Raw genomic sequence first — 22,967 nt, forward strand, 5'->3', positions numbered from 1 at the left:
TAATAAAGAGATACATACATTTGTACATTTTGTAAGACTAAATACTCTGTAGTCGGAAGCCATTTTCTTTGAAAATTTGTAATAATAAGCTGTAACCTCTCTGAGTGATCCCCGTTTGCTATTTCCTGGGTTTGCAACATTGATACATGGCATACACGGGTTTATGGCTTCTGACTAGCGTCCATTGAACAAAGACCATTGCCAAAATTGGGAACTGCAAACATCGGGCTGGATAGATCAGTTGGTAGAGCACCGGAACGGCAAACTTGGAGGCTGTGGTTCAAACCCCACTCCAGTCAATTACTTTTTGCGACCACAAAATAGTTACATGTATAATGCACCTAGTCAGTTTCCGTATGTTGTTTCTTTGAAAATACTTAAAAGACAAATAGTTGCTTTACCTTCCCCGAAAAAAAGGTAGCACAAGCATTTATTATGAAACCTAGGCCCAATCATGTACTCTTAACCTAGAAGATTGAAATCCCAAGTTACAAGCCAAAATCGCCATACCAGACACCAATCAAACAATCATTTCATATGTAGATTGAGCTTGTGGTTGCAGACATGGCGTTCTTATGTTACCCGAGCCAAACAAACTCACCATTTGTTCCCCTTTGTTTGTCCCTATCCCCCCCCAGATTACGACTCAACGTCAGTCTCTGCCTCCATCATCACAGACCGGAGCCGGACTGACTCCACGCGTAGCTCCACCAAGAGCCGGACTGATTCCAGCTACAGTGAGCTGGGCCAGGACATTCCGTTGTCTTACTATGCCCGGAAGAAGACCCATAACGTCTCCACCGCGGGAACCCAGGGCCTGCTGACTATGAACTCCCAACTCACCTTCGCCGGTAAGCCCAAACTGTGACCATGTCATGGTAAGCTGGTGTGGTAGTACTGGTACTCGTACTTGAGTACAATTTTTGGTACTCGTACTCACAAGAATGTACAAGGGATGTAGTCTAGTCCTTCACAAGTCCCTGCAAGTCCATCACAAGTCCTCCAGTCCCAATTCAACTCGCAAGCTTTTCAAATGAGCTTTGACAAAAGGCATTTCTTAAAATTATTGGTCATCCACTGTTACTTGTGACTGGACTTGTAACTAGACTCATGATTTACTTGTGACTGGACTTGTGATGGACTTGTTTAAGAAAAAAACTATTCGCAAGACAAAAATACTTGTACTCGTACTCATGATAAAGTACTCGTACTCTTGCAAATGTTCGCCCGCAAGAAAGAAAAAATAAGTAAGAGGTATATGCTTGAAAAGAACCAGTTTTCTACTGTTTGGGAGGCTTCTGCATTTGTTTAATGCCTACTTTCACATCAAAAAGCCTTGAGAACACATGTACCCGTTGACACTTGCATCGGCTCATGGAAAGTACTTGTTCTTGTACTCATACTCGTGGGAAAAAATTGCCTTGTACTCGTACTGGTACTCGTACACATGACAGAGTACTCATACTCGTACTCATTGTAAAGAACTCATACTCGTACTCATAGAAATGTACTTGAATACAACACTGCTGTAGACCATTAGGATATTCCAATAGTAAGGTGCTAAACCTTTCTCAGGATATTTTTAGTATGGGAACATGAAGGAGTTAATTTTGATAAGTAGTTGGGCTTTTATAAGATGGAATTTTTGCGTCGGGGTGATATAAATCAAATTAGGTTTTGCCCTTCACCGACGTTTTTTAAACACTGTATACTCCGTGTGTTACCTCCCGAGTGAAAGTTGGAAAAAATCACTCGGGTGGGACTCGAACCCACGACCTCCTGCTTTCTAGTGCAGATGTCTTACCACTCGACCACCGAGCTAACGGGATCGGTTGGCCGGTTCGAATCTGATGTACATAGCAGCGGGTACCGCACAAACTATTATAAGATTATAGTTGGGCTTTTATTACTTTAAGTCTTAGAGTCTAAAGGCCAAACTTGGTAATCTCCAAACAAGGCAAAAGATCCCATTTTTTTATACGCAAAGTCCATTTTGATTCATGGGGACTCTGTGCATATCTAGTGTAATCTGCTGTTTATGCAGAGAATCCATCGTAAACTTCAAGCACTGATTACTTTGTATTTTATTATAATCATTGTTTTGTTATCTTTGCGTGCAGAGTTTGTGGAGTTGTTCAAGTCTTTCAGTCTGCGTTGTAGGAAGGACATCAAGGACATCTTTGACTCTTACTCCAAAGCCTACTCCGCCAACAAGGAGCAGTTACCGGCAAAGAGTGATGACGGTGAAACGGAATACATGCAGGGAACCAGTATGTATCCCTCTGATAGCCTTTTCACTGTTGACAAATCTCGGGTCGATGCAGGGTTTAAAACATGCATCATTTCACACTTGAAAATTTTCAACCCTGCGTCAACCCTGAGATTGATTTCACCGAATACCGCAAAACGTTTGTGTGTATACACTTCATCCGACATGAACTAGTTAGAAACAAGGCTGTTTTCCGAAATCATGATATTAAGTAAAATAGAAAATTTTCAGTTGCTACATGTACGCCACCCAAAATAGCTATACCATAATTTTTTGTGTAATTTGTTGTGCAACTTTCGTGAAATGTGTTATAAATAAAATGTTGCGCAACTTGTGCAGTGACATGCAACAGACCTGCAACTTTCTGTTGAATCCGCTGATTTCCTCGTTTTTTACTTCTCGTGAATGCCATTACAAATTGAAAAACACTGTACAAAGTCTTGTGTGGTCTGGAATTACCTCGTTTTCCTTATTCCCAGTTACATGCCTGAGTTAAGTGGAGTTACGTCAATGTGCACAAATTTGGTGAAATGAGCTGCAGGTTCAAATTCCACCCCAGTAAATTTCTGTGCTCAACTTGCTTGACCCTAATTGTAAGTGGTGATCACCTGTGATGGTCTAAGCAACTTGTATCTTAGATTTCTGCACTTGTTAATTCTGCTCTCTCTTATGCACCCGTAGTGTTCAGCTTGAGCAGGAACATGTTCGTGGAGCCTCTCACCGACAGCAACCGGCGCGTTGCCGACGCCATCGCGGCCTCCAGCGTCCAGGCCAACAGCACCGGTGTCCAGACGGTGACCACCCACGTGATGGGCGCCGAGGAACTGAAGCAGTTCCTGAGCCGGGAACAGGAGGAGGATTTGGAGGAGGACGCCGTCTTGAGAATCATCCAGGTTGGTAGATGAAAGAATGTCCAATCGGATCACTGTACCGGCGATTGTGTAGTTACGGGCCCTGTTGCTAAAAGAGAACAAGAATCCACTTTAAGGTTATTGGAGTTACCAAACTAGTTGGCGATGTTTAAAACCGACAGACTTGTCGTGGATAGCAGACAGGGTTTGGATTTTTTTGAGGGAAAGTTTGGTGTAAAACGACAATGAAGACGACTTAACCATACAAAAGGCAACACAAAATAAAGATAGCAATCACAGCAATGCTTCCGTAATGATTTGCATGGCCTCAACTGTAAAATGTGTAAGAAAATTGCATTTTCTAGAGAGATACTGAATTCAAAATACCAAACATAGTGTCATCAGAATTAAGAACACAGTCTGCTAGTAGATTGCAGAAGTCATTTTGGAATGATAAAAAAGACAAATTTCTCATTCCATAAACACTGAAGAGACTGGAGAAAATAGAATTCAGGATTTTAAATAGATGCATAAAAAACCCCGAAGTTGCCAAGTGGTAACGGCATGTGAATTGAGATTGCGAGAATGTGTAGTGTGCAGTAATACTCGCGAGAGGTTCAGTTTGTGGTACTACAAGGAGTACTTAAATGTTAGTTAGGCCCAACTGTGCCATTTTCACACAATCAGTATCGAATGTTGTCCTATCTAACTCTAAATTACACCGTCTAACGCTTCACTCTACACTGACTGTCCTCAATTCAGTTAGGGCAGTAAATTCCAACTGCCTGGCTCCAATGCTTGGCTCATTATATACTGAATCCCGGACCAGATAAACGCCGTAAACAGAGCCCACTTTTGCCCCAGGCCCTGCCCCGGATGCCTCCCCGATCATTACAAATTTATTTGAAGCTCCGATGGGGTGATGGAATCCAGGCCTGATTAGTATTCATCGTGTCATCCAAGCATGGCAGTCCGATCAGTTTGTGGCATCAGAGGAGACGTTTTCCGATATGCAAAGGGGCTAGGTATTCTTGGATTTTTTTTCAGGGAGTTCAGCACCCTGTGATCTTTTTCATTTGTCTCGGCTTTTGCATGGAATGACCATCTCCTCGTAAGGTCTCTGGTGGCTGCTGTTCAGTTTTAATTTGAAAAGAACTTTACGTGGCTTAACCTAACTCCTTAGGGGGTGTGCAAAATCGTATTAAACTTGGAGGATTCGGGACTGTTAGGGCTACTAATCTGTTGTCATGTAATATGACATGAGAAAACATGCCTACACCAAACAGAAAGTGTGCGAGGGCTTATTTTCTGAATCGTGTTCTGAGATTTGTCAAGGTGAATTGGGAGTACCATGTGGCCCTTTTTTTCACCCTTCTTGAGTGGGGCTTGCTTTACACCGGCAGAAATATCTTCATTTACACACTTATACCCCCCAAAAGTAGTGGAGAATGTTTTCCTTGGATTTTTGTTTTGTCACGAACAAAATGTCCCCCCTTTTTAGTTTCCCTTTTTTTTTCAATTTAGAAAATACATCTTCCGAATGTTCAACTGATTTTTCCTTTTTTTCTGAAACCTTCATTCCAGAAAATGTGTTGTTAGTATACTTACTTGCTTTGTAGTGATGCCCCTACAAGGTTATTTCAAAAGGTTTTCTGGTCAATTAGAATTCTCAAGCTACTCTACGTGTGTATGTAGGCCCATGGTCATACAGGGTTCCTATTCCTGAAATTCAGGCCCTTCTTATTCCATCATGCCATTAGAAGGGTAGTATTTCATCATCGGTTTCACGGCCTGAGGCTTTTTGGTTTTTTTTTTTGTGGCTTGTTAGCTGTGCAGACAAGTTTAACCTAACTGACTTCCAATTGGACTGAATTGATCAAAAGGTCACTGGTGTGCGTGTCTTAAAGTAGATGCCAAGTGAAAAATGGCAATCAAAAATGTTCATGTCCAGCAAATTTGGCTTGATTATTCAAACTAAAATTCCAAAAGTCATGCTTGGAATATCAAGAAAGTTTGCTCGATTTTTGTTCTGTTTTGGTATCTCTTTTGCACATAAACCATGGATCCAAATTTCGTTGTGCTACTATAAAAACAAAAAAATGGGATGATTAGAGCCAGTCACAAGCAAAATTTGTTTTTCTGAAAGTTTTCATGAAACTTTTATTTTTAACAAAAATGTTTCAGTACTCCACACTTTTTGTTAAGGAATCCATGAGCCAATTTTCTGCCCTTTCTAACTGTGCGTGGTGTATACAGGGGTGTGAAATCTCAGCTTTAAAGCTGATTTCAGCTTTTTTTGTTTTGGATTTCAGCTTTCTTTCCCTCACTTGCTGTGAACAAAAGTATAGGAGATCTTCAAAGTTCAGCTTTTTTACACCTTTTCCAGGTGTTTTCAGCTATTTTTATCGGTGGCCAATCACACCCCTGTGTATATCATTGCTGCTTTCAGTTATAGAAGATATTGTGAGGTGACAGTTACTGTGTGGTCGGGGATTTTCCTCAGGACAAAATATTTATGATTTGTTATCATACGTGTAGCGGCTTTTTACCCTTTTTTTCTTTCAACCCAGCGCCATGAGCCGACGGCTTCCGTCAGAGACCAGCAGTGCCTGTCTTTCGAAGGCTTTGCCCGCTTCATGATGGATAAAGAGAGCTATGCCTTCAACAACGAGGAGCGTGCCTACAAACAAGAGGTACAGACTAACAGTGCAGACCTATCCATTTAGGCCCCACCCACTGTGGGCGTGGTTAGCAGCACGTGCGCCTTAGGTCTGTCCATTTTCCAATAATTTAGTATTTGATCACTCAAAACTGTGTTTGACCCATTTACTATGTTGCGATGTTGTTTCTTACATTTGTATTGACAGGAGCAGAATCATCCACTGAGCCATTACTTCATTGACTCCTCCCACAACACCTACTTGACAGGGCACCAGTTAAAGGGTGAATCCTCCGTTGAGATCTATGCACAGGTACATGCTTCCAATTCCTTGGCTGAAAATTTGGAGTTTTTTACAGCAAAAATCAAGTTATATAAATTTTGTCTGTTGATTTTTGCTCAGATTTTGGCTAAGCAATATTTTTCGCCTAGAATGATATCCATAATAACAGCAATAAAATAAATGTAATTGGCGATATTATGGCTTGCGATCAGAATATTCTCATGGTGATCATTTTAAAAACTAGGATTGAGACTTAACAAATTTTGTTTTAGAAAATTCCAAAGCAGTTTTATTCATAAATTTTTTTTCACAAATGTAACATATGACTCTGTATCAACCTAATTAGCCCTCACTCAATAGGATGTACACACAGAGTATTCGGCCTGCAAAAAATGTTGATGTTTCTCAAAGTGTTTTCTTATTCCTAGGGGTGTGCATTTACGGGTAGTACGGGAACCGGATACCCGATTGAAGAAACATGGGTACCCTTTAAAAACCCATGGAAAAACATAACATTGCGAAAATGCCATTTACACTGTAAAGCTAAAGAGCTCACTGTACACACACTTGAACCTTGCTGTATTGACGCACCGATGTGGCAGTATTATCGTGCAGACCTTTATGAACAATGTGAACAGCAACTTCCAAGATTTAAATCTTGGGATGAGGTTTCTTTAACGGGTACCCTTGTTTTTTTTCAATCGGGTACCCGATTCCCATACTATCCGTAAATCCACACCCCTAGATCTGGGAGGATTAGGGTTTTAGTGTCTTGGCTAACCCCCTCTTGCAGATTCTACTGACTGGCTGCCGGTGTGTTGAGCTTGACTGCTGGGACGGCGATGATGGTAGTCCAATGATCTACCACGGTCACACACTGACATCCAAGATCGTCTTCAAGGTAAGATAAAACCGCCAAGAACAGAAGAAGTTTGCTCAGGAAAATCAGGTTCAGGCCCAAGTGCCTTTTGATGAGTTTTGCTTGTTTCTGAGCTTACGTATTTTCTCAGGCATGTTTTATCTGCCCTTATTGAAATTGGCTGATACTGAAAAGGGGGAACAGGTACCCCAATCGCCCCATTTTACTAGCTTTTAACCAAGTAGTTTTTCCTTTTTCCCCCCACCTATCTCCAAAAAGAAAGAACACATGTAAACAAAGCACCCAGATCCATTGCTACCAGCTTATCTCTAGAATTTACTGAAAAAAATAACACAGTCTCTTTTTTTAGAGGAGTGCCAGTTAATTTTGGGATATAAGCTTTTGTTTAACTCTGTTACTCAAGTTATGAAGTAGTGAAAAAATATGTATAATTGAACTTTTTGCTCTTGGTATTTTAGGATGTAGTCGAAGCCATCAACAGGGCAGCGTTTGTGACCTCGGACTACCCCATCATCCTGTCCATTGAGAATCACTGCTCCCTGCCGCAGCAAGCAAGGATGGCCCAGATCTTCTTGGTAAGTCTAGAGGGTGCAAAGTCCCATCAGCCGTTAAAAACCAAGAAACCTTCGTAACTGCCCGAGGATATTGTTGGTAGATACCATCCAAACTCCTTCGATGACAATACCCTTGATTACCTATTAAGCTCATGGAATTAACTTGAAATGTTAGAATTACAGAAAGAACAGAAGGACTACGGACAAGAGACCTATACAAATAAAATACAGAACAGAGTTGGTATTTTTTCATAAGCAAAGGAATTCTAAATACTTTGGTGATTTTTTTTCTGCGGAGTAAAATACTCTGCAAAGTCAAAGTAAAAAGAGAGACGAAGCCCTAAGTCTGTTTGTGATTTGTACCTGCACAGGATGTGTTTGGGGAGAAGCTTGTGACTAGATTCATGTGTGAGACAGACTTCAGCGACGACCCCCACCTACCCAGCCCGGAGCAACTCCGTGGGAAGATCCTGGTCAAGAACAAGAAGATCAAAGCCAACCAGTTACCCCCGGAGCTCCTCAAACACAGGGTATAACCATCAGATGGTTTTAGATAGATAGAGAGTGGAAAATTGTGATAGTGGATTTGTGTCTTCACCGACATAATTTTAGAAGGACTGTATATCCACTGCTGGCGAAACTCCTGTGAGAAATATTAAAACTGGGCTACGTTCCACTTTTTTTAACAGCGCCAATGTTAACCTAGGTTAGCAACTTCTGTGCAAGTGGGACCGACTGTTTTCCACAAACGGTGTTGAACAGTAGCAAAAAAAGGCAGGCAAACGGTTCTGAGTCATTAACTGCAATTCCCAAAATGGTGGACACATACATTGATCCTGTTGGGGCTGAAACCTACCATTTTCTATGTTCTGAAATCTACCATTTTCATTTTCGCCAGTGACTAAGTTAATGAATTTTTCAAGTATTTTAAAACTGCTTCCCAAATACTGACACTTTTTAGGATTTGCAAACGGGGTCCATTTTTTACAAACGTTGTTTGAGGACATTTTCATTCTATTTAGGGTGAGCAGGTTCGCAGAGATAACGAACACAAACACGTTTACATGCGTGGAATGCAGTCCTGGTAAATTTTGCCATATTAATCTTGTAAACTGTTTCCTCGCAATCTACTGACTAGTAGAACGTGTAGAGTGCTTGTAATGTTATCACCACGAAGGGGAAACCCTGTATAATCAAAGTCGGATAAGTATGTGGAATAGTAAAATCTAGTTTTAAGATGTTGATGAAGGAAACATACTACTACGCACAAGTTGATAACCTTGAAGGCCCATTGAGAAAACTATTCATAACAGAACGTGGTATTTAAAAATTGCTACATGATCAAAAGACGATTTTTCTTAATGAAAGATGTAGAAATTTAAAGGGTCTTGTTTTTGAACTTGTAGATGATGCAGATGGCAGGTGAGCAGAAGAGCCAGTGGGGGGCGGAGCTAGCCGCAGCCACCGCCTCCATGGGGGACATCTCCGAAGAAGAGGATGATGAGTTTGAAGATGCGTATGAGGATGTCCTGCCAATAGACGGTCAGTAATTTAATAAAAATTACAATATGTGATAGTGTACTTGATGTCTAAAATGAGTCAACATTTTGTTCATCTGGAATTAGAAAATTGTCAACACTCGCAATCTAATTCCAGGTTGATGGCAAACACTCGCTCAGAACGATCATTTGTATCATCAAGGAAGTTTTTTGTTCGAGTAGTTTACATGGTCGGATCCAGAAAACAATATTTTATTGGGGGGGGTGCCAAATTTTGTTTTTGTTCCCTAATAAGTGGGTCCAAAAATGTTACGCCCAAAATTTAATGTGGAAAGGAAGGGGGGGGGGCACTAGGACAAATCATGGCATTGATGCATTGTGGCGTATTTTAATGCTGTACGCAGTTGCTGACTTTTTTGCAATGTCACTAAAATTTTAAAAAATGGGTTCGTCATTGGCCTCCCCTGGATCCGCCCTTGGTAGCTTACTCGTTTCCTGTCATGAAAATGTGAAGAAAACCACTCCTAAACGCAATGTTGGTTGTCATTTTCACCCCTTCTCAACATGTATTTCTTCAAACAGCAGCACCATTTTGTTTTGTTCTGTTTTGTTGTTGTTTTTTTTCTTTTTCTTTTACTTTTTTTTTTTTCCTAAAGGGGTCATATGTTTAATGTATTTTAGGTGAAAAGCCCCAAATGATTTTGTGTTTGTTCCAACTTCCAATTTTGCAGAAACTAGCGGCGAGGGTCCGGATAGCAAGAGCGGCACGTTATCCAGAATGGAGTCAACGGCAACCGATATATCAGAGCTGTCTGACGATCCCTCCAAGTCCATCTCCATCAACAACAACAACACCGCCAATGCCAAGACCTACACTTCGCAAAAGTAAGTACAAGTTTTTCGTTGCTGGATCCAGTGAGAAGAAATTACCAACACAGTTTTTAAACAAGAAACTTTTCTTTTCTTTGAAAAAAAAGGTAAAAAGTTAGAGATCTTGGTGGGCACAAAAGGTTGTCAATTGTTTTCTGCATGCCCCAAGACATTTCAAACCTTTAAGAGCCAAAAATCAAGCACTTTTTATCGCAGGAGAAAATCTTAGCAAAAAAAAGAAAGAAAAGGAACTTTTTGAAGAGTACAGGGAATACAACTTTAATATTTCAACTGAATAAGTAAATTTGCTTTCTGCTAAGAAGCTAGGATTTTGTGTCGGGAGCTTGTTGAAGTCAGAACATAATGGCTTGCTCTGATTGGTTTGCTTTTTCAACAGGAGTAAGACAAGCACCATATCGTCACCCATCGGGGCCGGCGAAGACATGCACAAGATGGTGCAGGCCAAGCACAAGAAGAAGAAGGAAGGTCATCAGATAGCTGCCCAGCTCTCTAACCTCGTCATCTACACCCAGGCGGTCAAGTTTCCTGGTGGGTCCTAGTCTTGGGATAAGACACTTTTGTCAATTAGATAGCTATCGAACATCTGCCGCAAGAGGGCCTTATCACAAAGATTCACTATCACCCACAAACTGCTAGCACAACAACATCTTGGGAATCTTGTAAAATCTCCCCGTGAAAAATGGGGTAATCTAATGTGCGCACTTCTTCTACAGGCAACCTCAGTCCATTTTTGGCCACAATAGACCTTTATCATGCTGCCACCATTTCAGTCATGTTCCCTGTATCCAATAACAGTACTGAATGATAATGTTTTTTGTGCAAAAAGGAACCAGACTATTTTTCCTTTCATCCTCGCTTTGGTAATGTTGATTTGAATGGTAAAACATCAAGATGGCCGCAACATGATAGTGGTCAATATGCAATACATAGACCATCTGCTCTTCGTGTACAGAGAGAATTTTTAAAGACTTTATTCTATGGGTGCTTTTCTTTCATTTCCCCCTTCTTTCATAAAAATTAATAGTTTACCACTATCTCCAGTAGCAATTGCTACTGTCCCCGTCCTCTTTAGTAACATATCCAGACCCGGAATATGATCTTAGTTTATCCTACCTGTGGGCTAAGTGCACAAGGACCCCTCAGCGGTCAGAAATTGAGAGTTTGGGAAGACCGCTGGAAGAGACATTCGCCAACGATGCCTGACGCTCGCAAAGATGCTGTGGCTTTGTGCACATTCAGAATTAAGCTGTGTGTACTCTGCGCCAAATGCCTGCAAACCATTGCATCTGGATCCTTTCCACTGGGCTCGTGAAAGTGGACAAGAAGCTCCCTCTCTTGCTAGCTCTCTTGAGCCCATGGATAGAAATGACCAAGTTCTAGCCACTCAAACTCACCTCTGATTGATTGATGTTTGTCTACGATCTTTCCCTCTTCGTTTTTGAAGGTTTTGCAGAGCAGCCAGGCTCCAGTAAAGACAAGACTAGTAAAAACCGAGAGAAGGAACGTAAAGGAAGCACGTCCTCCAACGCCTCCATTCCAGGCAGCCCCGCCTCGTCGGTCAAGGAGCTCAGCTTAAGCAGAGGTAAGTCAAGAACACAAATGCTACATTTTAGTTCCTGCAAACAGAGGTTTTGCGATGCGATGTGATGGTACTGGCATGTAACTTGGATTTTTCTTGGTTCTGGCAACCAAACCACACAACGCCATCTATAGCTCCAGCACTGTTTCTGATGCAAACCTGATATAATGCCGTTCCATTTTTGCCCCCCAGGCGAATCGTTGGACATGGATCGAGGCATGTCGGACAGTCTTCCCTCAGATCAGATCACCAGCCTTACACAAACACCCAAGTGCTACCACTGCTCCTCTGTCAACGAGAACAACCTCAAGAGAATGTTCCGCAAGTTCCCTGCCCAGTTCATCAAATATCCTTTTGGAAAAAAAATCCATATTTCATTAGTCTGTTTTCACAAACAAAAGATTTGCCAGTTAACACTGTGTATGTTCTACTAGAGCAAGTAAACTGCACAGCAATACTTTGTGTTAAGTTCCACTTGGTAGTTCTATCATTGGTTGACCGAAATATATCCTCTTGTCAGGGTGGGGCATACTATGCTCAATTTAATTTTATTTTCAATTCAGTAACATTTATTTCCATCAAAAGCAGAGAATAACCAGCAGTACAGTAAATTGTGATTAGATATTGGCATGATCATGAGAAGCCGCAACTTGTAGGGGCAAGCCTTTACATAAATCACGATACATTCAAACATGGTAAATATATTGAAAAAGTGAAGATTTAAAATATAGAAATTACAGAAAGACGGACTGACCAACATGTACAGGAAAAATTAAACAAACTTTGAACAGCCCGACAGACAGACAGACAGACAGACACGTGGTAAATATTGACAGATAAATGCAGACGGAATTGACTAGTTGGAGTGAGACAATGAGAAAAATGAAGAGGAAACTATGTAGATTAAGTAGGAATTGTTTGTCGGAATGTTTAAAGATAGCTTACTGTTGAATGCATTTCAACGGTGTGCTATCTTCAGAACTACATATCTGATCGCTCTGCAAATTTCCATTGCACCGTATGTATATTCTATCAGTCTACAACATTTCATGAACATGCCTAAAAAATGCCGGAACAGCCCTGTGTTTGTCACTTACAAACACACGTCTAGTTTCTGTTGTATCAGAGTATTCCTTAACACGGTCCACGCATACCGAGTACCAGTTGATGCGGACCTACCCAGCGGGCATGAGGATAGACTCATCCAACTACAATCCTGTCATTTACTGGGCATTTGGAATTCAGATGGTGGCTCTCAACTACCAAACAGAAGGTGAGTGGACAAGTTAGCTTGGTCCATTTATCCTTGTCAGATATCTTGTTGTTTTTTCCAATCAAGAATTTGAAATAAGGGAATAATAACGTGGTAGGAGTCTGGGTAGGGGTCTGGCCACCGATCATGACCAGAGCTGAATGTGAGTTCATTATCAGCAACCAGGCCTGGAATTTCAGCATTACGAAAGGGAAAATAATGTCCATGACAGAGCCAATTGACCATGACATCTAACCAATGATTCAGAAAAATGATCCAAAACTCCAAGTCTTTAATCTCCTTTGACCAATACCGGATGATGGATGTCTCAGATTTGAAAAACACATTTTCAGGTTTATTCACTGAGCTCTTGAAAGTGTGTGAGCAAGCAGTTTATGGACTTTGATCCTCATTTCCCTCCTCAGACACCAACCAGATCACCAACAAGACCATGTTTGAGCAGTCCGGTAACTCCGGCTACGTCCTCAAGCCAGTCAACCTGTGGGATAAGACTAACCCTCTCTTCCAGCGCTTCAACGCCTACGACAAAGTCTTTGATGGACTGCAGGCCAAAGAGTTGACCATTTCTGTAAGTCATTACCTCCATCCCATGCAGTTGAGTAGTGGGGGAGTGTTTGCAACCTGCGTGTAACTGCAATGATATTAAGATGACTGGCATTAGTTGGCGTTCAAAAATATCAACAGTCACAAAGAGTAGCAAAATTTCCAACTTCTGCGCCGTGACGGGACGTTGTCCTGACAGGCAGGAATAAATTACAGTCGACCTGTGTGAAGTTATGATGTCCTGCTTGTATCGGTTATCATCTTATTATATTGTGAATCGTCATCACAGCATTGGTGAAATGAACATGGTTGCTATTATGTTGTATCGAGATGCCGCTCGTTCCACGATAATCACATAATTTCTCAGTTTTGTGACCCGAGCATGATTTTTGTGAGCATGACGGTTCTGTTGCGGCGCAAATAAATCACAGGTCGACCAGAGGCCTGCTTAAGGCAGGGGTGTGAAATCTCAGCTTTAAAGTTGATTTCCGCTTTTTTGTGTGTTGGATTTCAGCTTTTTTCAGCTTTTTTCCTCACTTGCTGTGTACAAAAGTATAGGAGATTTCCTAAGTTCGGCTTTTTTACACCTTTTTCCATCTGTTTTCAGCTATTTTTATCAGTGGTCACTCACACCCCTGTTAAGGATAATGTACTAAGCTAACAAATTGTGATGTCCCCCTCCTCCCCAGATTGTCTCGGGCCAGTTCCTGTCCACCACCAGCCCCAACTCCTCCTACAGCATCGAGATCGAGACCATCGGCATCCCGGCCGACTGCGCCAAGTGGAAGACCAAGCCCGTCTCCCGCAACGCCGTCAACCCCATCTGGGACGAGACTTTCACATTCCAAATCTACTACAACGAGATTGCATTCCTGAGGCTGAGCGTGGTGGACAGCGGGGGGAGCACCGTGGCCCAGCGGCAAGTTCCCCTCAAGTGTCTCAAGACAGGTCAGTGGGTTTTTGATTTTCGGCATCTTAATGTAATACAAGTGTTCCACATGGATCTTCTAACATTATTTGCCATTTGACATTAGCCTAGACTCCCTTGGTATTATTTTTTCGTTGGAGCTTCCTGATTTCTTACAGAGTCAACACCTAAAACTATTTGAAGCAAAATATGCAACGGAGAGGCCCCCCCTTCTTTTGTTTTGGTCATTGTGTTCCTGGAACCTCAGGATCTCTTTTGTGATATTTAGGGGGATTTTGTGATATTTATAGGGTATAAGGACACTTGGGGGACCCCTCTGTCTCAAATGGTGTGCGGTATACCTTAAACTCGGCTGTTACAATGTACGTTCCAGAAATTGCTCGAAAACTGAATTGTACCAATTCTAGCTGTGTTCCATGTTCGCCTTAGCACTTGAAGTTAGACTCAAGGATTTGAGCACTTTGTTAGTATTCATTAAAAAAAAAAAAAAAATTTAACAAACTTTGGACTAAATTGGGAAAGCCGGCCTCGGCACATTAGCACATGTGTCTGTATTCCACTTCCTCAGTCCAAGGTTCCCAGCTGCTCTGGAAATCAGGGAAAACCTTGACAATGAGTTTCTATTTTTCCAGTCAGGGAAAACGCGGTAAAGTTTGGGGAAAAACACAAAAAATTGGATTAAATGCAGGGAAATTGACAGTGGCCCAAAAGGGGAAAGGTTTTGCCAGTTTGGGGAATGTGTGTCTTGTGCCATGTGTCCCGGTTGTGTCCATCGACTGACTGGCTGTGGTGGCTTTTTAGTGTTTATGCAGTGTGAATATTATCAGTGTCTTAGTTGCTTTGCTGCAACCACCTCTTGACTTTCCAGCAACCTCGTTAAAGTGAAAACATTGCTCATGGAATTTTGGAAATTTCTCAGGGAAATATCAGGGAAAACTCAGAGAATTTTTTTTTCATAAAATGCTGGGAACCCTGCAGTTGGATGTTGCAAAGTTGTCCGAGGTTGATTTTGCCGTGAACTGTACCGTTTCCTCTTCCCATGTTTCCAGGTTTTCGGCACGTCCGGCTCCGCTCGCCTCAAAATGTCCCTTTAGAGCTGGCCTCACTGTTTGTCTTCACTCGCCTGGAGGACATGAAGGACATGTCGGACAAGACCAAACTCCTGGAGGCTCAGCAGAAGCGCCAGATGCTATCCAACATGGTCTACTATCACATCGGCCGAGAGCGCAGCTCCAAGATGGAATTCATCGAGGTAAGACAAATTCCTTCTCTTCGTCATGAAGGCAAGGACGGACAACTGGAATGAAGCATTTCACTTCTAAAGAATAGAGTTTGAATCTGATAGGACAGTGGGCTTGTGGATTCCATGACATCTGACAGTGCTTGACCTACCAACTTCAGTAGTTGGATGTTAAAGGCATATAGGATCAATTGCTTTTGATGCATTTTGTTTGTTTCCGATTAATACCACTCAAAATCCAATTAATTTATTTACTTGTACATTGATGCAGGGAAAACACTTGCAACAAATGTCGCTACAATCTCCATCAAATCTTCTGGGACAGTTTCTGTAGCAATCATAAGCAATGAATCTCAGTGCAGTAATCAGTTTACAGCTTCAGAATGACCACTTAAGATATTACAGGGGAATTTAATACAACCTGCTTTTAGGCGACAGCAAAGTTGCCGAAAAAAATCAAGATTTCAGATGGTAAATTTTTTTTTACCGTTACAGGTTGTTGATGGGGCTGAGGTCAAACGGGAGGCTCATCCTGTCATCATATACGGCATTATACTCCACGACCAAAGCACAACACTCAAAGCAACGCAAGAAACAAAAGTCCATGAAGTCATTGCCCAGGTAAAAATCTTAACCTTATACATTATCATTGTTCAACTAAAATGGAAAAAAAGGTCGTTTTTTCGAGGGAATGTGGTCTAGTGGTTAGAGCTCGTTATCAGAGTGTCAGGGTTTCGAATCCAGCTGCTAGGCATTTGTTGTGTCCTTGGGCAAGCCACTTCACCTTCACTTGCCTCTCTCCACCCAGGAGTATAAATGGGTACTGGCATTAGCTAGGGAGTAACCTGTGATGGACTGGCAACCAATCTAGGGGGGGGTAGAAATATTCTCCATTGTTTCATGCCACTGAAACCGGTGATAAACCCTGGCCTGATTGGCCACGCTGGCTCTTGACAGACTTCACTAACTTTGAGGAAAGAATTCAGTTTTGAGTTTGCCTTTTGCACTCCGAATGGTATCTCCTCAAGTGCAGTTGGAATGTTTTGTAACTGCTGTAGCATCTTTACAATTATGAACTCTTCTTAATTTCTCACGACAAGTAACAATATATCCAAGTTTATTCAAGTCCTGTCTTCCAATTTTTGATTTTTAAATTTTTCTTTATTGTGAAGGCTCTAGGGTGGGCCGAAAAGCCCTTGGAGGATATCGCTCTGTACGCATTGATCGAGGACGTGCAAGAGAATTGGGAGGAGTACCCAGGGGAATCCAAGCTGGAGAGCCGGTCCGAGGAACGCACCTTAGAGATGGACGAGAGGATCCTGGAGGTACAGGCTGGCTGGTCTGGGAAGGGAAGGTTCATCCTCAAACAGATCACAGAGGTTAGTTCAATCCAGTCTGGATGTTTTGGAAACCTTAGCTTTTTTCCTCGGGGGTTCAACAGTCACTGGCTTACACTCACGTTACCCGTAGTGGACTTTATGCACAAGCACCAGTGTCCTCTTTAACAAGCACCATTAGAAATGGCAAGGGCAGGCCTTCCAACTCTCACGCATTGAGCGTGAGACTCGCACATTATTCTCACGCTGTCACGCCCACACAGGATTTCTCACGCTTAAAAAAACCTCCAAAATGATGTTTAAATGATGATCTTTTGCTTAAAAAAATATTGGTTAAGGTGGTCATAAATTGCCTCAGATCACACCACAGAGTGTCCAGAATCCAAAATTTGTGGGGGCCCGCTTCGCGCTTAGCGCTCGCATTAGTTCTGATCGAGCTCTAACACCAAATTCTCACTCTCAGCTATTACTCAAAGTTGGCAGCCCTGTAAGGGTACGGTATACGTATGTGGCTCAGAAAAACTACCTGGTTATATCACAATGCTATGGGCTTCGTGCACAAGTTCATGCTCAACAGTAAGAAAGAGACAGTTTGGGGAGACCACTCTGAGAGCCATTCCAACACGTTGCTGAAAACCTGATTCTTATGCGAAGACGCTGACGCGAAGACTCTCATGCCTAGACACTCATGCCAAGACACTCACGCCAAGATGCTATGGCTTTGTGCACATTCAGAAAAAACTGTAGTCATGGGTGATCCGTGCTGTAATGGGCTCTCCACTAGGCTCTGGAAAGTGTTTGAAAGTGCCCTCTCTTGTTCACGCACGGACCTCATTAGCACCCCTAATTTGACAACGCTTCCTCCCACCGTCTGTCACAGCTGCAGCAGGACCCGTCTTACTGTCACCACTCACCGAGTCACTACCCACCAGGTCACCACTCACCCAGCCACCTCAATCACCTCAATCATCTCAATCACCTCAAGACGTCTAGTCTGCGATCACCGAGGTTCCCCAGGAACCACAGGGTACACTCTCCCGACGATCCGCGTGGCACTAACCAACATCACCGCATGCTTAACCGCATTTCATTTTTGTGTTCATTTTTTTTCTTAATGCGGAAAAAAAGTAGAAAAGATATTCGCTCATACCAGCATTTTTACTAATGTTGCTTTTATTGATTGCAAATTGAATTCATAACTTGTGCAATTCTCTCTCAATTTCCTACAGGTTCTGGTAGCAAAAAATCTCAAATGACTTTTTTTGCACTTTTCATTTGTTTTGAGAACGAGAATGATACCCAAATTGATTGTAACGTCTGGATTGGCAGGTTCATGATTTTTTTTTCTTCAAGTCAGTGAACCAAATAGGCAACTTTGACTTTACCGTCAGCAGCAGTAGTTCGATGGAAATCCTACCGTAAAAATATTTTTTTTTAAAATTCTAAGCCTTCTATTTGTGATTCGTTTAATATTATCCATGATGTTTCTTTTATATATCATCATCATGATCGTTAATTTTTTTCTTGACCACTGATTGCCTTTATTCTTTAACTCCTGTGATTCAAGTAACTAACTGTTTGCTTGGGTGTTAAAAAATTCAAGGGCAACTCGTTAAGTCTGTCAATGTTTCCCTCTTCATGATCTTTCCAGTATTCTTGACAATGCAAGTTTTAGGACAGGAGAAGGGAGAAAAAAATCCGCGATTGCGCACCGTGACCTCTATTCATTATCGAAGTGTCACGTAATAGTTAGCGAGAAGTGTTACGTAATCCTGGTGACGGATCATGCCACACAAAGCGAAGTAAACCATTCAGAAAATTGGTCAATAAATGCATATCACGAATCATACAAATAACAGTAACACCTACAGATTCTTTTCTAACTAAACAACACAAAAATACTCAGAAAATACATGAGTCCATAGTGAGTGGTTTTGGCAGGACTTATGTAATCACTTCGATAGTGAATTGGATCCCAAGATCCGGCGGCAAATAGTTTCTACATTCAGTGATACTAGTAGTCTTTAGAACAAGCTCATGTACTGGTCTAGCCGTTGTAAACCAGCCATGTTGTCAGACAAACCGTCTTATTCAACATTTGACAAACGACATATCCCCCCCCCCCAATTTTGACACACAAGTTGTGATAATTCTACTTGATGCAGTTACTGTATAATTCAGTTGTTTAGGATATGATAACAACTTTAAGAGTTGGTAATGTTGCCCAATTTGAAACTCTGCTTACTGAAATGCATGCAAATGTAAAATAAAAATTCCAGCCAGTAGTCAAATTTTTCTAGAATCATACCCATCTACCCTCTACCGACCTGCCATTGATACTCCATCAAATCCTCCGCTTTTCCTGCACACCATCAACAGCTCAACTCAGTCATTCACCATAAATCAATCTACCGATGACCATTTCTGATATTTAGAATTATTGCATATTTAACCCCTTATTTTCAGTGTGAAAAGTTGTTATCAACTAACAATATTGTGCTACAAAATCGATACATTTTGCAACATGTGACCTGATGGAGGATGGGCGGGCGCATGCAGACCCAAAAATTTAAAAGTTTAAAAGTTAGGTTTTGATTAATATTTTCCTTTTATCAGGTCACGCATCTAACATTGCTGTGTATTTGCAAAATGTTGCTTCAGATGTGGTGTTCTTTCACCTAAACTAACCATGTACACAAATTTTATTTAATTTTGGCAATTCCAGCTTTACAATTTCAGCTCTTTCAATTTTGCTCTGCCATTTTCCTCAAGATGAGACAACATTGTTTTCCGAAGAGACACAATCTTAATGATTTCTTTCAAACTTTTCAAACTGATTGAAGTTTCTCTTCTCTTGGAATGCATCTCACCTCTGTTGAAAACTTGCGCAAGTTCCAGCCTCCTGCTTAATTTTTCTCACAAAAAAAAAAAAAAAAAAAAAAAAAAAATCGCAAAATATATATCCTACTGACTTTTCCCCACAAAATTGAACCATGGGAATCTGTTGGTCTAATTGCCATTCTCTCGGAGGTGTTAGAGGTGATAAGAACCTTTATTTCTCAGTCATCTGACTCTCATTGAATAATCTTTTTGTTCGAATACAGAGACATCGCTCAGACGAATGTGCAGCCCTGGACGCAAGCAGCGCTGAAAAGACCTTTCTGGTCTGGGTTTACAATGTGTCCCAGGAGCAACCCTACACTGTATTCAGAGCGTTGGTCGCCAGCACAGCACAGGATATCATAGCTCAGGTAATAAAATGTGCTTTAAACTTTGATATTCTGATTTTTTTTTATAGGAATTTGAGCTCGGTGGGGGTTGGGGGTTGGGGGTTGGACCTCAGTTGACACTAGGGGGCGCTGTTTTAATTGCTCCTTTTTATCTCTTTATTTATACGTGTTCCATAAATCTGTAGGGTGAAGGGAATTAACATCGAGTTACTATTCGTCTACATTCCCCTTTTGGTTAGTTTACTATAAAAAAGACACTTTGTAGGCTATGGGCAAATTTTTTTTTTTTTTGTGAGGGACACCTGGGGGACTCGTGCCCCCCAGGTCCCCCTTTGCCTATGACACCGGTTGTGATTACATGTGATTACATGTGATGACTTGTGATGACTTGTGATGACTTGTGATGATTTGTGATTACTTATAATGACTTGTGATGACTTGTGATTACTTATGATGACTTGTGATGACTTGTGATGGCTTGTGATTGACTTGTGATGACTTGTGATTACTTGTGATTACTTGTGATGACTTGTGATGATTTATGATGACTTGTGATTACTTGTGATGACTTGTGATGACTTGTGATTACTTGTGATTACTTATGATGACTTGTGATGACTTGTGATGACTTGTGATTACTTGTGATTACTTGTGATTACTTATGATGACTTGTAGGACCATTGATTGCGTAATTACTACTTGGACTCTTAAATCTATACCTTGTACTTTTGCTCACAATTTCAGGCGATGGCCAAAGCCCACCGGCTGGACGCAGACCCCAGCAACTATGTCCTGACGGAAGAGGTCTACAAGGACTGGAAGGGCTCGGAGAAGAAGGACATCCAGGAGAAAGTTACAAGCCGCGTCCTGGAGGACACAGAGAGGGTCTTTGATGTGCAGAATCAGTGGAAGACACCCGGCAGGTTCACCTTGAGGGAGAGAGATGAGGTACATGGTCATCTTAATACTGAGCACTATTGGCTCAGGCTTCCTAGCCACTCTGCAAATCTGGGAAAACCTTGGGGAAAGAATTTCCATTTTTCCAGTCAGGGAAAACCTACAAAAATCTGGGAAAACTCAAGGAACTTGACAGTGACCAAGAAGGGAAGGATAACTCTAAGGGATGAAAGGAGGCCATCGCTCGTCAACAAGTTGCCTGGGTATTTTCAGTATCTTAGTTGCTTTGCTGCGACCACCTCTTGACTTCGCAGCAACCTTGCTAAAGTGAAAGTATTTCTCATGGAATCATGGAAGTTTCTAGTGGAAATATCAGGGAATTTTGTTTTAGTGAAATGCTGGGAACCATTGGCTTTTGTGTGCATTATGGCTCTATAGGTGATAATGAGTAATTTATAGGTCAAGTATTAGTTTTTACTGCGTTTGTTTCATGCTCAAGCCACGCTGCTCACGTTCTTAAAGACAAGGTGAGCGCGCATTTTCCTTTATACCTCAAATTTCAGGCACAAACGTCAGAGTCCTCTTGCATCCCTTTTATTTCTAGTTGAAGCCGATGATAATTTAGAATGTTTTTCTTGATGTAATTTTGTTATGACTCTGTAGTCTGCTGTGTCTCAGTACCTGCCCAACGTCAAGGCAGCCGTGAGCAGCGTAGTCGGAGGCAGCGGCAAGAAGTCCGGCTTCAAACGCCTGACCAGCATGAAGAACCGGAAGGCTGGCAAAGAATCGAAGGAGAGAGACGGCTCGCTACTCAGCATATCTAGTAAGCTAGACAAAGGGATTAATTGAAAACAGCTCACTTTACTTAGAATAGACAGAAAAAAAAGGAGGAAATTCCAAATCACACAGACTTTGCACAGTGTTTTTGAATTTGTGATGGCATTCATGAGAAGAAAAAAACCGAGGAAATAAATCAGCGGATCCGAGGAAAAGTTGCATGCCTGAATAGAAGGGATTCAGTTTCCATTGCACTTTCCAACTTAAGGGTTGAGTTCCTACAAATATGCAGGAAAAATTCCAACTTCACTTGAGTCAATTTAATAAACCTAATAAAATGGCCAAGACTTTGTCTCTTATTACGAAATGAAAACTGTTTCGACTACAAATGGATGTCGACTTTATCCCATGATGCACAAGGTGAATTGCTCATGTATGCTTGTTGTGTTATTGAAGTATCCAGATTTGGTTGAAGTCACGAACGGGTGGATTGTGAAGTTTGGAACGTTTTCATTCATTAGTGATATTACGAGTTACACCCACTGCTGAGGAAATAGCTGCGAATGATAACATTGCTACCAGCTGACTATCAAACTGGTGCATAATATCTTCGCAAAGTCTCAATTTTTTTCCGAAGGCAGAAATCGTCTCGAGATTTGGAACCGAGAATCTGGGGGATTCATTTTACCTGTACCTCATTCCTAGGTGCAGCCAAGAAGTCCTCCACCCTCCCGCGAGACTTCAAGGCCGAAGATTTCAAGGCGGAGTTTGAGAAGATGGAGGAGGCGGACAAGAGTTCGTCCCGCTCCTCCAAGAGCAAGCTACTGTCCTCCAGGAGCAATCTGGTGGGCAAGCTGAAACGATGGAAGACAGAGAGCTCATAGAGTCAAGAGAACACTGCCATGTAGTACGGACCTTTGTTCAAGACCTCATGCAATTTTGTGGTAAATGAAGAAATTTGGGGGCTAATCATCCTTACTCGCAGCAGAAGCTGAATTGCAAAGGACGCAGCTACAACATGGTCGAGTCATAGGCATGTGAAGGCGCCTTAGGCAGCCGCCGCACAACCCATGTCTTACCACGGAGCACAGTCAGATCAAAAGTATTCATTTTCGGGCAGGAGGAAAACTGGAGAACCCAGAGAAAAACCCTCGTTGCAAAGGGGAGAATCAATGAACAACTTTACTCGCATATGACCCGAGTCGGGAATCGAACCCGGGCCACCGCGGTGAGAAGCGAGCATTTAACGCACCGCACCACCCATGCTACACACTCAA

General features: G+C 41.8%; 1 protein-coding gene across 3 annotated transcripts in view; it reads left to right on the top strand.

The window, feature by feature from the left end:
• The window catches only part of LOC119739790, a 126,845-nt gene extending 104,139 nt beyond the window's left edge, over window positions 1-22,706 (top strand). For 2 of the 3 annotated variants that reach the window (XM_038214864.1, XM_038214865.1), the window contains exons 19-42: window positions 639-851; window positions 2,121-2,270; window positions 2,951-3,162; window positions 5,691-5,813; window positions 5,988-6,092; window positions 6,856-6,963; window positions 7,401-7,517; window positions 7,868-8,026; window positions 8,903-9,038; window positions 9,727-9,880; window positions 10,263-10,414; window positions 11,331-11,468; window positions 11,658-11,811; window positions 12,614-12,738; window positions 13,143-13,306; window positions 13,971-14,229; window positions 15,259-15,461; window positions 15,945-16,070; window positions 16,622-16,828; window positions 17,667-17,813; window positions 19,891-20,037; window positions 20,761-20,964; window positions 21,577-21,736; window positions 22,396-22,706. In XM_038214864.1, the coding sequence (XP_038070792.1) occupies window positions 639-851; window positions 2,121-2,270; window positions 2,951-3,162; window positions 5,691-5,813; window positions 5,988-6,092; window positions 6,856-6,963; window positions 7,401-7,517; window positions 7,868-8,026; window positions 8,903-9,038; window positions 9,727-9,880; window positions 10,263-10,414; window positions 11,331-11,468; window positions 11,658-11,811; window positions 12,614-12,738; window positions 13,143-13,306; window positions 13,971-14,229; window positions 15,259-15,461; window positions 15,945-16,070; window positions 16,622-16,828; window positions 17,667-17,813; window positions 19,891-20,037; window positions 20,761-20,964; window positions 21,577-21,736; window positions 22,396-22,574 (3,842 nt within the window). In that variant the 3' untranslated portion in view covers window positions 22,575-22,706. The remainder of the gene's footprint in view (window positions 1-638; window positions 852-2,120; window positions 2,271-2,950; window positions 3,163-5,690; window positions 5,814-5,987; window positions 6,093-6,855; window positions 6,964-7,400; window positions 7,518-7,867; window positions 8,027-8,902; window positions 9,039-9,726; window positions 9,881-10,262; window positions 10,415-11,330; window positions 11,469-11,657; window positions 11,812-12,613; window positions 12,739-13,142; window positions 13,307-13,970; window positions 14,230-15,258; window positions 15,462-15,944; window positions 16,071-16,621; window positions 16,829-17,666; window positions 17,814-19,890; window positions 20,038-20,760; window positions 20,965-21,576; window positions 21,737-22,395) is intronic. The other variant, XM_038214866.1, reaches the window with a different exon arrangement.
• The last annotated feature ends 261 nt before the right edge of the window (window positions 22,707-22,967 follow it).

The sequence above is a fragment of the Patiria miniata genome, unplaced genomic scaffold (genome assembly GCF_015706575.1).
Source record: "Patiria miniata isolate m_02_andy unplaced genomic scaffold, ASM1570657v1 HiC_scaffold_4, whole genome shotgun sequence".
Taxonomy (NCBI): Eukaryota; Metazoa; Echinodermata; class Asteroidea; order Valvatida; family Asterinidae; genus Patiria; species Patiria miniata.